The following is a 17,092-nucleotide window of genomic DNA, read 5'->3' on the forward strand; positions in this document are numbered from 1 at the left end:
AGCCAGGGGATCAACCCTGTCCAATGAAGAGTGCAGGAGGGCATGCACCCGGCATACCTAAAAATGAGGTGTCAACCTGGTAAAGTTATAACACAGGACAACTTGCATGCCAAACAGCATAGGCAGCAGGTGATGGAGAGAGCTGAGCAACCCCAAACCAACGGATCAGACCTATGCTCTGCAGTCTTGCCACATCCAGTCATGAATGGTGGTGGACAATTAAACAACTCACTAGAGGAGGAGGCTCCACAAATATCCCCATCCTGGGCATTGCACTGGAGAGGGTGCGGAAGAGATTCACCAGGATGTTGCCTGGGCTGGAGCGTATCAGCTATGAAGAGAGACTGGATGGGTTGGGTTGTTTTCCTTAGAGCAGAGAAGGCTGAGAGGGCACCTGATAGAGGTGTACAAAGTTATGAGGGGCATCGATAGGATAGATAGGAAGAAACTTTTCCCTTTAGTGGAGGAGTCAATAACCAGGGGGCATAGATTTAAGGTAAGGGGCAGGAGGTTTAGAGGGATTTGAGGAAACATTTTTTCACTCAAAGGGTGATTGGAATCTGGAACACACTGCCTGAAGCGGTGATAAAGGCAAGAACCCTCACAATATTTAAGGAGTATTTAGAGGAACACTTGAAACATCATAGCTTAAAGGACTATGGGCCAAGTGCTGGATAATGAGCTTAGAATAGATAAGTGCTTGATGGCCGGTACAGACATGATGGGCAGAACGACCTGTTTCTATGCTGTGTAACTGTATGACTCTATCCTCAATGACGGGGGAGCCTAACACATCAGTGCAAAAGATAAGGCTGAAGCATTTGATACAATCTTCAGCCAGAAGTGCCGAGTGGATAATCCATCTTGCCCTCCTCCAGAGGTCCCCAGCATCATAGATGCCAGTCTTCAGCCAATTTAATTCACTCCACGTGATATCAAGGAACAGCTGAAGACACTGGATGCTGCAAAGGCTATGGGCTCTGACAATATTCCGGCAATAGTAGAACCATAGAACACTACAGCACAGAAAACAGGCCATTCGGCCCTTCTAGTCTGTGCCGAAATATTATTCCACTAGTCCCATTGACCTGCACCTAGTCCATAACCCTCCAGACCTCTCCCATCCATGTATCTATCTAATTTATTCTTAAAACTTAAGAGTGAGCCCGCATTTACCACGTCAGATGGTAGCTCGTTCCACACTCTCACCACTCTCTGAGTGAAGAAGTTCCCCCTAATGTTCCCCCTAAACCTTTCCCCTTTCACCCTAAAGCCATGTCCTCTCATGTTTATTTCTCCTAATCTAAGTGGAAAGTACTGAAGACTTGCGCTCCAGCACTAGCCACGTCCCTAGCCAAGCTGTTCCAGTAAAACTACAACACTGGCATCTACCCAGATATGTGGAAAATTGCCCAGGTATGTCCTGTACACAAAAAGCAGGACAAATCCAACCTGGCCAATTACTGGCCCACCAGTCTACTCTCGATCATTAGCAAAGTAATGGAAGGGGTCATCAACAGTGCTAACAAGTGGCACTTGCTTAGCAATAAACTACTCATTGACACCCAGTTTGGGTTGCACCAGGGCCACTCAACTCCTGACCTCATTATAGCCTTGGTTCAAACATGGACAAAAGAGCTGAACTCCCGAGGTGAGGTGAGAGTGACTGCCCTTGACATCAAGGCCGCATTTGGCTGCGTGTGGCATCAAGAGCCCTCGCAAAACTTGAATCAATGGGAATCAGGGGAAAACTCTCCGCTGGTTAGAGTCATACCTAGCACAGAGGAAGATGGTTGTGGTTATTGGAGGTCAGTCATCTCATCTCCAGGACATCACTGCAGGAGTTCCTCAGGGTTGTATCGTAGGACCAACCATCTTCAGCTGCTTCATCAATGACCTTCCTTCCATCATAAGGTCAGAAGTGGGAATATTCGCTGATGATTGCGCAATGTTTAGCACCATTTGCGACTGCTCAGATACTGAAGCAGTCCATGTGTAAATGCAGCGAGACCTGGACAAGACCTGGGCTGACAAGTGGCAAGTAACATTCGGGCCACACAAGTACCAAGCAATGACCATCTCCAACAAGAGAGAACTTAACCATCACCCTTGATGTTCAATGGCATTAGCGTCACTGAATCCCTCACTATCAACGTCCTGAGGGTTACCATTGACCAGAAACTGAACTGGACTAGCCATATAAATACTATAGCTACAAGAACAGGTCAGAGGCTAGGAATCCTGCGACGTGTAACTCATCTCCTGGCTCCCCAAAGCCTCTCCACCATCTACAAGGTACAAGTCAGAAGTGTGATGAAATACTCCCCACTTTCCTGGATGAGTGCAACTCCCACAACACTCAAGAAGCTTGACACCATTCAGGGCGAAGCAGCCCGCTTGTGTGGCACCACACCCACAAACATTCACTCCCTCCACCACTGACGCAGAGTAGCAGCAGCGTGTACCATCTACAAGATGCACTTTAGGAATTCACCAAGGCACTGTGCGTGTACCTATACCATATGGACTGCAACGGTTGAAGAAGGCATCTCACGACCACCTTCTCAAGGGCAACTAGGGATGGGCAATAAATGCTGGCCCAGCCAGTGAAGCTCACATCCTGTGAATGAACAATGAGGTTTCACTGTTGAGTGGAATTTAAACTGTTCAAGACTTATCTTGGAGTCAAAAACAAAAATTGCTGGAAAAACTCAGCAGGTCCGACAGCATCTGTGGAGAGAAAGACAGAGTTAACGCAAGCATGCCCCAGACCTTCCTGTCGCTTGCCCTTTCAACAAACCACCCTGCTCTCCTACCCATATGTCCGTCCTTGGCCTGCTGCAATGTTCCAGTGAAGCTCAATGCAAACTGGAGGAACAGCACCTCATCTTCTGATTAGGCACTTTACAGCCTTCCGGACTTAACATTGAGTTCAACAACTTTAGATCATGAACTCTCTCCTTCATCCTCACCCCTTTTTGATCCCCTTTTTTCAAATATTAATTTTTATATATACAATTTTTTCCCACCTATTTCTATTATTATTTTTTAAATGTATTTCCATTCAATGTTTTATCCGGTACCTTTTAGCCTATTTTGATCTTTTCTCCCACACCATCCCCTCCCCCCACCCCACCCCCACTAGAGCCACCTGTCACTTGCTCATCCTGCTTTCTACTCTTAATGTCACCATTAGCACCTCCTTTAGCCAGTATCACCATCATCAACACCCCTTCGACCTTTTGTCTAAGACATCTTTTGCATCTCTCCTTTGCCTCCAGCTATCACTGGCCTTCTCTCCAGCTTCATCTGTCCCGCCCCCCCCCCTTAAACAGTATATATTTCACCACATTTCTACTTCTCTTTAGTCCTGAAGATGAGTCATACGGACTCGAAATGTTAACTCTGTCTTTCTCTCCACAGATGCTGTCAGACCTGCTGAGTTTTTCCAGCAATTTTTGTTTTTGTTTCAGATTTCCAACATCCGCAGTATTTTGCTTTTATCTTGGAGTCATTTGTTCATTAGCATTACCCAGCATCTTTGTTAATAAATTTTGTTTATGTTCTGACAGTCAAAAAGCCCCACTGCAAGTTGGCACTTTCTGATCATTTCAAAGAACACAGAAAAGTACAGCACAGGAACAGGCCCTTTGGCCCTCAAGCCTGCGCCGATCATATTGCCCGTCAACTAAAGCATTTTGCACTTCCGGGGTCCGTATCCCTCTATTCCCATCCTATTCACGTATTTGTCAAGCTGCCTCTTAAACAGCACTATCGTACCTGCTTCCACCACCTCCTCTGGCAGTAAATTCCAGACACTCACTACCCTCCGCGTAAAAAACTTGCCCCGCACATCTCCTCTATAGTTTTCTCCTCTCACCTTAAATCTATGTCCCCTAGTAATTGACTCTTCCACCCTGGGAAAAAGCTTCTGACTATCTACTCTGTCCATACCACTCATAATTTTGTAAACTTCTATCAAGTCGCCCCTCAATCTCCGTCGTTCTAGTGAGAACAATCCGAGTTTCTCTAACCTCTCCTCATAGCTAATAACCTCCAGACCAGGCAGCATTCTGGTAAACCTCCTCTGCAGCCTCTGCATCGCCTCCATGTCCTTCTGGTAATGTGGCGACCAGAGTTGCACGCAATATTCCAAGTGTGGCCTAACCAAGGTTCTATACAGCTGCAGCATGACTTCCCAGCTTTTATACTCAATACCCCTGCCGATGAAGCCAAGCATGCCATATGCCTTCCTGGCTACCTTATCCACCAGCATTGCCACTTTCAGTGACCTATGGATCTGTACACCCAGATCCCTCTGCCCGTCAATGCACTTAACGGTTTTGCCATTTACTGTATAATTCCTGCCTGTATTAGACCTTCCAAAATGCATTACCTCGCATTTGTCCGGATTAAACTCCATCTGCCATTTCTCCGCCCAAGTCTCCAACCGATCTATATCCCGTTGTATCCTTTGACAATCCTCTTCACTATCTGCAACTCCTCCAACCTTAGTGTCATCTGCAAACTTACTAATTAGCCCAGTTACATTTTCCTCCAGATCATTTATGTATACTACAAACAGCAAAGGTCCCAGCACTGATCCCTGCGGAACTCGACTAGTCACAGCTCTCCATTCAGAAAAGCACCCTTCCACTGCTACCCTCTGTCTTCTATGACCAAGCCAATTCTGTATCCATCTTGCCAGCTCACCTCTGATCCCGTGCGACTTTACCTTCTGTACCAGTCTGCCATGAGGGACCTTGTCAAAGGCCTTACTGAAATCTATGTATATAACATCCACTGCCCTTCCATCGTCGATCATCTTTGTCACTTCCTCGAAGAACTCGATCAAGTTAGTGAGACACGACCTCCCCTTCACAAAACCATGCTGCCTCTCACTAATATGCCCATTTGCTTCCAAATGGTAGTAAATCCTGTCACGAAGAATCTTCTCCAATAATTTCCCTACCACTGACATAAGGTTCACCGGCCTGTAATTTCCTGAATTATCCCTGCTACCCTTCTTAAACAATGGAACAACATTGGCCATTCTCCAGTCCTCTGGGACCTCACGCGTAGCCAGTGAGGATACAAAGATTTCTGTCAAGTCTCCTCCCTTGCCTCCCTCAGTACTCTGGGTAGATCCCATCTGGCCATGGGGACTTATCCACCTTAATATTCTTCAAGATGCCTAACACCTTTTTTTTGATCTCAACATGATCCAGGCTATCTACACACTCTTCCCGAGGCAAATCGACCGCTAACTCCTTCTCTTTGGTGAATACTGATGAGAAGTATTCATTTAGTATCTCTCCCATTTCTTCTGGCTCCACATACAGATTCCCACCTCTGTCCCTGAGTGGGCCTACCCTTTCCCTGGCTACCCTCTTGCTTTTTACATATGTGTAAAAGGCCTTGGGATTTTCCTTAATCCTGGTTGCCAATGACTTTTCATGACCCCTTTTAGCCCTCCTGATTCCTTGCTTAAGTTTCTTCCTACTTTCTTTATATTCTCCACGGGCTTCATCTGTTCCCAGCCTTCTAGCCCTTATGAATGCTTCCCTTTTCTTTTTGACTAATCTTACAATATCCTTCGTTATCCAAGGTTCCTGAAACTTGCCATGCTTATCCTTCATTCTAGCAGGAACATGCCGGTCCTGAATTCTTATCAACTGACGTTTGAAAGCCCCCCACATGTCAGTTGTTGATTTGCCCTCAAATATCCGCCTCCAGTCTAGATTCCTCAGTTCCTGGCTAATATTGTTATAATTAGCCTTCCCCCAGTTAAGCACCTTAACCCGAGGACTCCTGTTATCCTTATCCACCAGTACCTTGAAACTTATTGAATCATGGTCACTTTTCTCGAAATGCTCTCCCACTGAAGCTTCGACCACCTGGCCGGGTTCCTTCCCTAATATCAGGTCCAGTATTGCCCCTTCCCTTTCAAGTCTTTCTGTTTGTCAGCATTCTCTATCTCCCACTGTTTCCCTAAGCCTTTCTGTGACTTGAGTTCTTATGTGCGATTTGATTAGATGTATTCAGCAACATTCTGTCTATTTTTAATCTTTGTTCAAAAACTGCATAAAGTTAATTTTTTAAGTGAGATTTTCAAATATTAAGCAATTCTGACAGTGTAAATTGATGATGCTTAACGGTTCAAATGCCAGGTGGACACATGTTTAAAAAAAGAAAAGTAATAAATAGGGACTTCAGAAATAGCTTCTTTACTTAAACAGTATGAGTTGTGGAGTTAAGTAGACAGAGCAAATAGATGTGTCTCCTGAGGAAGAAGAGCTTGAGAGCCATGAGAAAGTGGATAATTGAAGATTGAGTTTTCTAACAGAAATGCTTCAAGGAACAGAGTTCAGGATAGTATGGTGTATGACTTGGAGGGGAACCTTGACTTGGTGGGGTTCCAATGATATTTGCATTCTTGTCCTCCTCAGTGGTAGAAGTCACCTGGCTGGAAGGTGCTGTCATAGTAAGTTTGGTGAGTTGCCACAGTTTCATAGAATCATAGAGGTCTACAGCACAGAAAAAGGCCCTTCGACTCATCGAGTTTGTGCCAGTCAAACAAGTACCTAACGATTCTAATCCCATTTTCCAGCACTAGGCCCATAGCCTTGTATGCCATGACATCGCAAGTGCACATCCAAATACTTATTAAATGTTATGAGGGTTTCTGCCTCTACCACCCTTTCAGGCAGTGAGTTCCAGATTCCCACCACCCTCTGGGTGAAAAAATTCTTCCTCAGATTCCCTCTAAACCTTCTGCCCCTTACCTTAAATCGATGCCCCCTGGTTATTGATCCCTCCACCAAGGGGAAAAGTTCCTTCCTGTCTACCCTATCTATGCCCCTCATAATTTTATACACCTCAATCATGTCCCCCCTCAATCTCCTCTGCTCCAGGGAAAATAACCCCAGTCTATCCAATCTCTCCTCATAACTAAAACTCTCCAGCCCAGGCAACATCCTGGTAAATCTCCTCTGCACTCTCTCTAGTGGAATCACATCCTTCCTATAATGCGGATTCCAGAACTGCATGCAATACCCTAGCTATGGTCTAACCAGCATTTTATACAGTTCCGGCATAACACCCCTGCTCTTATATTCTATGCCTCGGCTAATAAAGGTAGGTATCCCATATGCCTTCTTAACCACCTTATCTACCTGTCCTGCTACCTTAAGGGACTGGTGGACATGCACACCAAGGTCCCTCTGATCCTTGGTACTTCTCAGGGTCCTACCATTCATCGTGTATTCCCGCGCCTTGTTTGTCCTGCCCAAGAACACCACCTCACACTTATCCGGATTAAATTCCATTTGCCACTGATCAGCCCATCTGACCAGCCCGTCTATATCCTCCTGTAATCTAAGGCTATCCTCACTATTTATCATCCCACCAATTTTCGTGTCATCCACAAATTTACACTACATTCTAAACATACAAGTCTAAATGGTTTATATATACCACAAACAGCAAGGGACCCAACACCAATCCCTGTGGTACTCCACTGGACACAAGCATCCAGTCACAAAAACACCCCTTGACCATCGCCCTCTGCTTCCTGCCACTAAGCCAATTCTGGGTCCAATTTACCAAATTGCCTTGGATCCCATGGGTTCTTACCTTCGTTATCAGTCTCCCATGCAGGACCTTATCCAAAGCCTTGCTGAAGCCCAAGTAGACTACGTCCAATGCATTGCCCTCATCTACACACCTAGTCACCTCTTCAAAAAATTCAATCATTAATTCAATCAAATTTCCTGTGGGGAAGAGGTTGGATAATGATAGATTTCTGATGAAGCATTGTTAGAGCTTCAGTTTAAGTGCCGTGCAACCCAGTACAAAATGGAGATGGGAACAACTTCGAATCATCAGCAGCACTCAGAATCCATATATCAAGCAAATTCCATTGTATCGCTCATGCCAGCTGTATTATGCCTGTAGTTGTCCCCCATTCCAATTAACATTGCAGTACCTGTTTAAACCTCTAATAGCTCACCTAGTGGGAGAATTTGAGCAGACTTGAATTCATAATGCTTTTTCCTGGACCAGTGTAAAATATTCTAAATCATGGTTATATATTGATTAGAATGCAATAAGCAGAATTGATTAGTATAGATGTTTACATTCATAATATGTTGACATTGTTTCCATATATTTGCTGATAAAACAAAACACTTGATCCTTAAATGACATTTATATGCTGTTTTGTTTGTTCTTCACAGTATTCACCAAGCATGACAATGAGTGTGTGATCTTGTATCCATCCTCTTGATCAAGACCAGAATGGTTTTCCCTCTTAAAAGATGAAATAAGTACATCCAAGAGAAGAATGAAATATTTTACAAAGGTCTACAGGAAACAGAGGTTTTGACTCTAGCAAAGACCCTGTTGTTCTTCTGTAAATGACAATAGTGTCTCAATGTGTACTGAAAGCGGGTCCAAAATATTCTTTTTAAGTTTACAAAACCTCAGAGACTGAACAGTTCAATCATTTAAATGTAGGAGATGCCTGATCTAGGCATCACACAGTAACTTACATGACCTCCCACAGTTTAATAAGACATGGTGTGCTTGATTCAGCTGTTTGAAAGAATACAATCAGAAACACGGCTTAATGTGAGTCTTCTTTCTTCTGTTTTTCCCTTCCAAATTCATTTTTTAGTCTAAGTATCTCAAGTTATGTTACTTGTAATTTTGTATTGCATAAACAGGCTCCCAATAATACCTCTTTTTATGCTTTATGAGATATCATTGCTGGTTAGCAGAGCAAATATACTAGCCAAACACCATAGGATAAGATAAACATGGAAGGGAAAAAGAAAAGCAAATGAAAAGCTTGCACTTAACATTGTGTTCAGTAAGTGTTATTCATTGAATTAGAACTACATTAATTGTCCTGTGTTATAGGAGAGAGCCTGTCTTTTAATCATAGAGTGTGGTGGTGGATTCAGGTCCATAAATACAGTTCTGGCATATCAGTGTTGAACACTACATGGGATATGCTTATGGTCACTGATAATAGCCAATAAGTGCTATAGTCATTGCAGCTCAGAAATTGCAGAATATTCTTTTTATTTCTCTTTTTTCCTCTCTACCCTGATAACAGTAAAATATGCTAAGACATAGTGATCTGGGAGTGCGACTAGGAATATTTGAGGTAAATTGTACAACCTGTGTGACCTTGGTCCACCACTAACAGAAGATGGCCAATCTTCCTTATTTAATGTCACCCCATAAAGATCTGCATTTTAGCCATTACCTCTTTTTAAAAAAAATGAAAATGAAACTATCTTTTGTAAATTTTCATGTATTCCTTATTCTTCCTTCTGTGCAAAATGATATATTGTAAATGTACATTGTGTAGATTGTAACAAACTGCAGTTTTTGTTTTGTTTGGTTTTTGATTTGTATGTGTATGAGATTGAGGGTTCTCAAAGTTACTGCAGTTAGGGCCTTTTCCTATGGGAATATTTTCTGGACTGAGAGTGAAATCAGTGTAAAATTTTTGTACAAAATGCAGGCTAACTTTTTCAGTTCTCAGACCACATAAAAGGAAGATATTTCAATGGGAATTACCAACATTTTCCCACATGGAATAATGATTTTAAAATACACTTTAATTATATATATTAAAGAATTATACAATTATACTGTAACTGTTAGAGGTTAACTGACTCACTGCAGTTGACATCTCTTGTTACTAATACAATTTTCTATTGGAGGCCAATAAATTTAAGTATAGAACGTGTTTTTTTAACTTTTCAAAGACTTCAACGTGGGAACTAGTAATAATGATTGCCCAATACAACACCGGGGGCAATTTTTTGTCACTGATCAATGTAATTGTGACATTTGGTGATCAGTTATAATTATGGCAGTGAATCCCTCTAAAATGTATTGTGAAACTAAGCAATCAGTGAACACTTAGTGAAATAACAAAATAAGAAAATTGTTCATGTAATCCTTTCCATGGTTCCTCATTTGAAAAGGCCCTAACAGGTATGGAGTTTCTGTACAACAATTTGATCATTATAATCTTTTGCTTGCATGAAATGATATGTATAAGTGAAACAAAAAAGGCACCGCCACACCCCAAAAAACGAACTTTAATATGGTCAGTCAGACCTTTTTCTTGTATTATCTTTTGCAGATGATTTATATATTAACCAGAAATGTAATGCCAGTACCAAGTCAAATGCTTAGTAATCACATACAATTTTGAATTTCAGTCTGAATACAATGCCTATTTGTTGAGGTGGTTATAGTTAGCTTTCTTTTAGTGACAGTTTGCTGAAATATGATGACAATTTTGTGACTTTTGTGAAGTTATGCCAGTATGGCATATTTAATGTTGTGATTTAGAGCATTCTGGTTCTAGGAAGAACTGGCCTGTTCTCACCAAATGATCTGAGCATGCAAGTAATATTGTTGTACAAGCCATGGCTTGTACTAAAGAAAGACATTTTGAACTTCCAGACTTTTTTTTACTGAACCAGGCCAAAATGCTACTATCTCTGTAAGCTTCATGGAATCCTGAGTGCATTAAGACTTAGTTATATTTTGTCTTGTTTTAGAATTCTGGAGAGTTGTTCTTTAGAGCTGGGATGATCAGTGTTACTCATCCAAGTGGTTCATCTAGCCTTGTTATATTAAACGATTTAAGTGAAAAAGATATCACAGCATTAGCGCATTAAGTATTTGGGTTACATATTGATAGCAGATAACTGGTTTATATTTTCATAAGCCACTGCCCACCACCAACAACCTGAAAGAAAATGCGCTTTCTTGCTTTGTTGTTTATTGTTTCCATTTTATAAACTATTTATAACTCATTGAAATTCATTTGATTTTCTTGCTGAGAAATAAGGTATATCAAAATTATTCTTAAAACAACGGGGGTGATTTTTAAAATTTGCATAAATCTGGCAGGGGTGGACAAGGTATTGTCATCAGCATGAGGTCTGAATCATTGCATGATCAAGCCTCATTTCAGTAATATTGGTGAACTTCCAATACTGAATAACCAGGTTGGGAACAGTTGGGATATTTGCAGCTGCTCTGTGGAGCCAAGCCAGACGTTAACGGGGTTCGAGTGGGAAATTACAGGAGCCCTGCAATGAACAGGAAGAGCTTTAAAAAATTTCAATGCTTATAGCTCCACTCAAAGTGTGTACTTCACCCACTGTTAACTAAATTTGCATTGAGATCCTAAATATGGTGTAAGACCCCCTGGTTTTCATACAATGTAAGTAATCTCCTACTTATTTCAGGCAGGACACTGCTCACCTGTTTCCCAGACTGCTCCAAAATCACAGTTAGCTGATTGTCAGCGGGAATAGGGTGGCTGGAGCTATACCATGATTTATATTCCACTACCACCTGTTTCTGCCCAAAACCTAGATGAAAATCACCTTATTTTTTTTTATTGTTTTACCCACAGGGGTAGTTTGTTTAGAGGGCCTATATTAACTGCATTCATTATTTGTATATGCATGGTCTGTCCCTTATGTTCATATAAGCACTGAATATTATGAGGTAGCACTGTTTATTTTTCTAAACTGGAGTCCGGTTTAGCCCAGTATGTCATTGTATCATATTTGTTAGGTCAATAACTTTAATAAAGTACATTTCCAATTTCTCAGTCCCTCTCCTGGCTTCAGACCATTGGAATTGCTTCATGTCCACCAAGCAATTGAACATGTTTAACAGCCAATTATTTATGATACATACTTTTAATTTGTCCGAATTGTTTGGCTGTAGGGATATTTTGCTTAATTCAAAATGTACAATGATGAATATTCATTCAAATATCTGAAATTATAGAGTTAATGTTTCAAGTCCAATATGACTCTTCAATATGAGTTATATTGGACTTAAAACATTAAATCTGTTTCTCACTCCACAGATGCGGCAAGACCTGCTGCGTTTTTCCAGCACTTTCTGTTTGTATTTCAGATCTCCAGCATCTGCAGTATTTTGCTTTTAACTGAAATTATATTTCACATTTGACTGGTATCTATTCAGGTCACATGCTAAAACTAGTTCAATTATGTTACAATTGTGTAAGTAGAACCACAGTACAACACAGAATATTTCCGATTAGCAGGATTTGTTCAAGTCAGTGAAGTTCAAAAGGCCAACTTGTAAACCATGTAAGTTAGTTATGAAAAATAATTTTGTGACAGTTTTCCCATGTGTTTTGCCATGATTTCTATAATATTGCCTTTACTTTGTGCCTCTCATTGAGAAATGGTTATTTGAGAGGAAATCCCACCTCTAATGGGAAATTCCCTTAAGCAGTACTCTTAGGATCTAATAGGCCACACACTTTTGGAATCAGAAAATCAAGTGATCTTTTACCATTTGCCACTATTTTTCCAACATTTGCACAAGAGATTATTAAAGGTAAATATAAATAAATTTAATTCTGCGATGGATAGGTAGCTGCAATAACAGAGTGGTAATTGTTCCAAAAGTCGTTCTGGTGTGTTATGTAAAATAATGTAGTTTGTGTAAGAAACTTTGTCTTGACTATGGTTTATACTGTAAAATACTGTTGTAAAGCGCAAATTGATTCCATGTAGCGTGTGTTTCTGTAGTTATTGTTAGTATGTCACTGAATTAGCCAATTCTTTATTATTTTGGTTTTCTTTTTGTATTTGATTTTTGCCTTGTCGAGCATGCTTAACCAATTCTGGAATCTCTGATGTGGATTGTATTAAAGATTTCAGCCAACTAAACAAACTGCCAGAAACACTAAATTCAGCTCTTCTAATTGAAATATCATTTTGCCCTGAATATCTATAGTTTTTTTTAATGAAAAGAACAATTGAGTATATTTTCCTCTAACTTTAAAATGGCAAATTCTAGATTAAACATTAATAAAGATGCATGTCCCTGTAGAATCCAGTGATATGTTCCATTATAGACACATAATGTAAATTGCACTTATATAAAAACTGCAAAGCTAAACAATTTGTTTTCCAAACGATTAATTTACAGAAGGAGGTACAATATCAAATAAATGCTTATGGGCCTGCTTTGTTTTGATTTTTCTCTTTATTGGTTTATACTTTCTCCTAAGTATCAAATAAATCGCACATTCTTTTTTATGTAACCTAAACTTTTTATGAAGTTCATATACTTACAGAAAATTAAGTGCATTGGAAGTTATTTTGTTTTGACTTATTTTGAGTGATCCACACTTTAAAACTTAACTGAATTTCTTGAAGAAAACATAGATGAATTACTCTAAAAGCTGTTGTATAGTAATGTTTTTTTTAAATATCCATTTAGCTGAGTTGGGCCAAAGAGCAGCCATACTGTGTTTTTCAGACAACTTGATTTTTTTAGTACGGTTCTTTCTGAATCAAATTCACTGTTCCATTAGTGCTGTACTTGGGTAGTTAGACTCTCATTCTGGAAAACAGGTAATCTGACTTTTATTCTAATGCATATAAAATGGTAAATAATATTTTAACCAGTTAAATTTGTGTTGCCAGGTAGGCTTAAAGAAGATAACCATTTGCTCTAAACTATTTGTACAGTAGTAGGGGAAGTCACAGTATTTGGATTGCATTTGTACTTGGTGTCAACTGCTGAGGTCCAACTGATCTGAAGAAACTGCTGAAAAGAGTTGTTTCTGTGTGTGTAGGGTTAGAATGAAACTCCAGGAGGTAGAAATTCATGATTTCTAGTGATTTTACTGGAAACTGTCACAGATCTATTAACCGGTGACATTGCCACAACTATATTATACACAAAAGAAAAGAATGTGCTTTTTTTACTTTGTTCTTCAAATCAATTTGATATAATAAGCAGTCACTAAACATTCTGAATTTCCATTTGTTTCTTCTATTAAGAATAAAATCAATACATATCTTACTTTTCAGTTAATTTAACAATACATATTGCAAATTCCAACCTTTATTATGTGTTGTCCATGAGTATGTGAAAGAATCAACTTATCAGTTCAGTACCCATTTAAAATTGAAAAGTAATATAACTTTAGGTTTTTAGGGCAAATTTAATTTATGCAGATGGCTTATAGAAGTTGCTGTATAAAGTTTGAAGCATATCTTGATGGCTGCCCAGCACTGCACAACATTGCATGAACTATGTGTAAAATGAATTTCCTTACCCCAATGTTTTACATTTTTGTATTTGTTCCTGCAGGCACAACAGTATTGTATTTAATAGTTTTACCTTCACTTTTCTTTGTGTTCCTGAGTACTAATTAGCGATGTGTCCTGGTTTATTGTTCAGCACATTATGTATTACACCATTTGTATGTTCTTTAAATTGTAAAATTTCTTAGATTGAAAAAATGCTCATTAAACTGTTACAACAAATGTATAATAGGCCTTGTTCCTTGATTTAAACATTAGATATGTGCCAAGTTTCTTAAGTAGAGATATTGCTATTAGGCAAAGACTTGGAATTATTTTAAAGATATGCCTATCCAAGTGAATCAGTGGTCTGAGGGTGAAAACTTGTGGGCCAAATTTCTTGCACAGTTTAGTGTCTGCACAATTTTGTTGTGGATTGTGGATGACCAGAGCATTAACATACACAGTGAGCAGGCATTCATACAGTCAACAGCACAGAGCGTATTGACACCGTTGTACTATCCGAAGCCTTTGTAACTATTCACATTGTATGCCCACAGAAGCTTAGGAACCATATGCTATGGACAGAAATTGATATGGGTGCGAGTGCTAACATTGTTCCACTTTGCATACTGAAAAACATGTACACACAGAAGTGGAAAGTGATTGCTCAACCAATCACTGCCAAGCTCACAGCCTATATTAGCTCAGAGATTCTATCCCTGGTATCCATCACACTTCAATATCACTACAACAACTCACTATGGTCATCCTAGATATTCTATATCTCTCAGAGGGTTGTGAGTCTTTGGAACCCACTACAGGTCTCATATCAAGCCATCTTTTTTGGTATATTTGGAAAAGATCTGTCAGGAGCTAATGACATTCTGCATGCCATTTGGAAGACACTGTTTCCAATGATTACCATTTGGATTTTTCATAAGCCAAGGTCTTTTCCAACAACACACAGGGGAGAATTTTCCCCCCATCGAGGATGGATGGGGTGTCATCGATCGGGTCCATGCTGCTATTTTCGGTCTGCCCAGAGTGACATGTATCCGGAAGCGCTGTGCGCTCCCTATGCGGGTGGGGGGGTTCACTGTGGTCTTTCACGCATGCGCACGAAAAAGCGTAGAAACCTCCCTGAGGCACTGTTTTAAAAACCTAAATATAGAAAAAAAATTTTAAGACATGTTCCCTCATGTGACAGTGTCACATGAGCTGGGACATGTCAATGAATTTTTATAAAAATTTTTATTCAATTTTTAAACACTTCATGAAACCTCATCCCACCCGTTGATGAGGTTCCATGACAAATGCGAAGGCCGCCTGGGCTCTTCATCTGCCCACCAACCTTAAGGTTGGATGGGCAGCTCAGTTTAATAGTTTAATTAGTCTTTAAACGGCCTTAATATGCCTTTAACAGTTCAGCGCACGCGCAGCCGAGTTGGTTGCGCACCTGCCGAACTGAAAATCTAAATGACACACGGTGACGTCAGGACTCATGCCCGACGTCACCCCGCGTCATTTTACACCTCGGTGAGCGGGCCCCGCCCCTGCTCGCAAAGCCAAAAATTCTGGTCATAGACTGCATCATATATGAAATTCCAGGGTGTATCTTCGAATATCGAACAGGAAACATTAGCCTTGGTTTTTTGAATCCAATGTTTCCAATCTTTTGTAAAAACAGTTTATCATGGAAACTGATTGCACACTGCTTGAGATGATCTGGAGAATACCTTTAACTAGTACACCACCCAGATTACAGCGCTTACTCATCAAAGTACAAGGCTATGACAGTGACATATGCAACAAGCCGGGCAGTTCCATGGTCACATCTGATACTTTAAGTCGTTGACTCAACCCGTCTAAAACTGCAGATATTTCCTTAGACCTACAAGTAGATCTCATCGATACTGAAATAGAAGACACCTTACATATCGACCTCATGAGTTTTGGGCAGTATAAATGCCTGCAGCTGCACCAAGAAATATCCAGTGATCCCGTATTGCAACAATTATGGAGGACTGTTTTTGGTGGCTGGCCAGAATCCTTCCAAGACTTTCCAGAGGTTCTAAGACATTTTGGCATGGTAGAAATGAGCTCAGGATATCCCAAGGTATTATCTTCAAAGGCAAGCAACTCTCTATTCAAGAACCCCTTAAACCTGACCTCCTAAAGCAATAGAACCAAGTGCATATGGGGATAGAATGAACCGGGATACTGGCTATAAAAACAGTATACAAGCCAGAGATGAATGGAGACATCGAAACAGCCATGGGGGAATGTGAGGTATGCCAAGCCTACTCCAGTCATCGCAAAGAACCATTATTACCTCACAAAAGCACCCGAATGTCGATGGACCAGAATTGCATTGGAGAAGACTTCTTGGTTGCGACTGGTTATTTATCAAATTTTCCCATTATCTGTCATTTAACAACACATCCAGCACAACCATTGCAGACACATTGGGCAGAATTTTACGACAGCGGGATTTTACGTTCCCGCTGTCTTCAATGGGGTTCATAATGGCTTGCCGCATTTTACGGCCCCGTCTCTGCCGAAATGCGGCAGTAAAATTCTGCCCATTAAGTTCAAAGTTTAGTCTATTGGGGCCACCACAAGAGGTTGTTTTGGACAATGAACCCCAATATGCTGGAAACCCATTCAAGGCAATGTGTGAAAAGTTGAAGTTAACTACACTATCTCATCACCACACTATCCCAGGTCCAATGGTGAGGCGGAATATATGGTATGTACAGTAAAGTCCTTAATTATATAATGTTGGCAAACGAAACAACATTTGCACGTCACTATGTTACACCTTAGAGCCACACAGCTCAGTGCAACCATTCCTTCACCAGCAGAATTATTGTTCAGACAAGTGCGAACAACCTTTTCCTATCATCATCCATCGATACTTCCAGGAGTACAAATGAACATATGAATCAGGAGCAGGAGTAGGCCAC

At 40.5% G+C, this 17,092-nt stretch overlaps 1 protein-coding gene across 10 annotated transcripts in view; it reads left to right on the top strand.

Annotated features, from left to right (window-relative positions):
• The window catches only part of LOC144694155 (single-stranded DNA-binding protein 2), a 587,421-nt gene that overhangs the window by 558,978 nt on the left and 11,351 nt on the right, over positions 1 to 17,092 (top strand). For 3 of the 10 annotated variants that reach the window (XM_078564517.1, XM_078564539.1, XM_078564555.1), the window contains one exon: positions 8,238 to 14,373. The exons of the other annotated variants lie outside the window; for them this stretch is intronic. In XM_078564517.1, coding sequence (XP_078420643.1) covers positions 8,238 to 8,267 — 30 coding nt within the window. In that variant the 3' untranslated portion in view covers positions 8,268 to 14,373. Of the gene's footprint in view, positions 1 to 8,237; positions 14,374 to 17,092 lie in introns of those variants that run through there. 10 annotated transcript variants of the gene reach the window in all.

This window comes from Cetorhinus maximus, chromosome 2 (genome assembly GCF_964194155.1).
Source record: "Cetorhinus maximus chromosome 2, sCetMax3.hap1.1, whole genome shotgun sequence".
Lineage (NCBI taxonomy): Eukaryota > Metazoa > Chordata > Chondrichthyes > Lamniformes > Cetorhinidae > Cetorhinus > Cetorhinus maximus.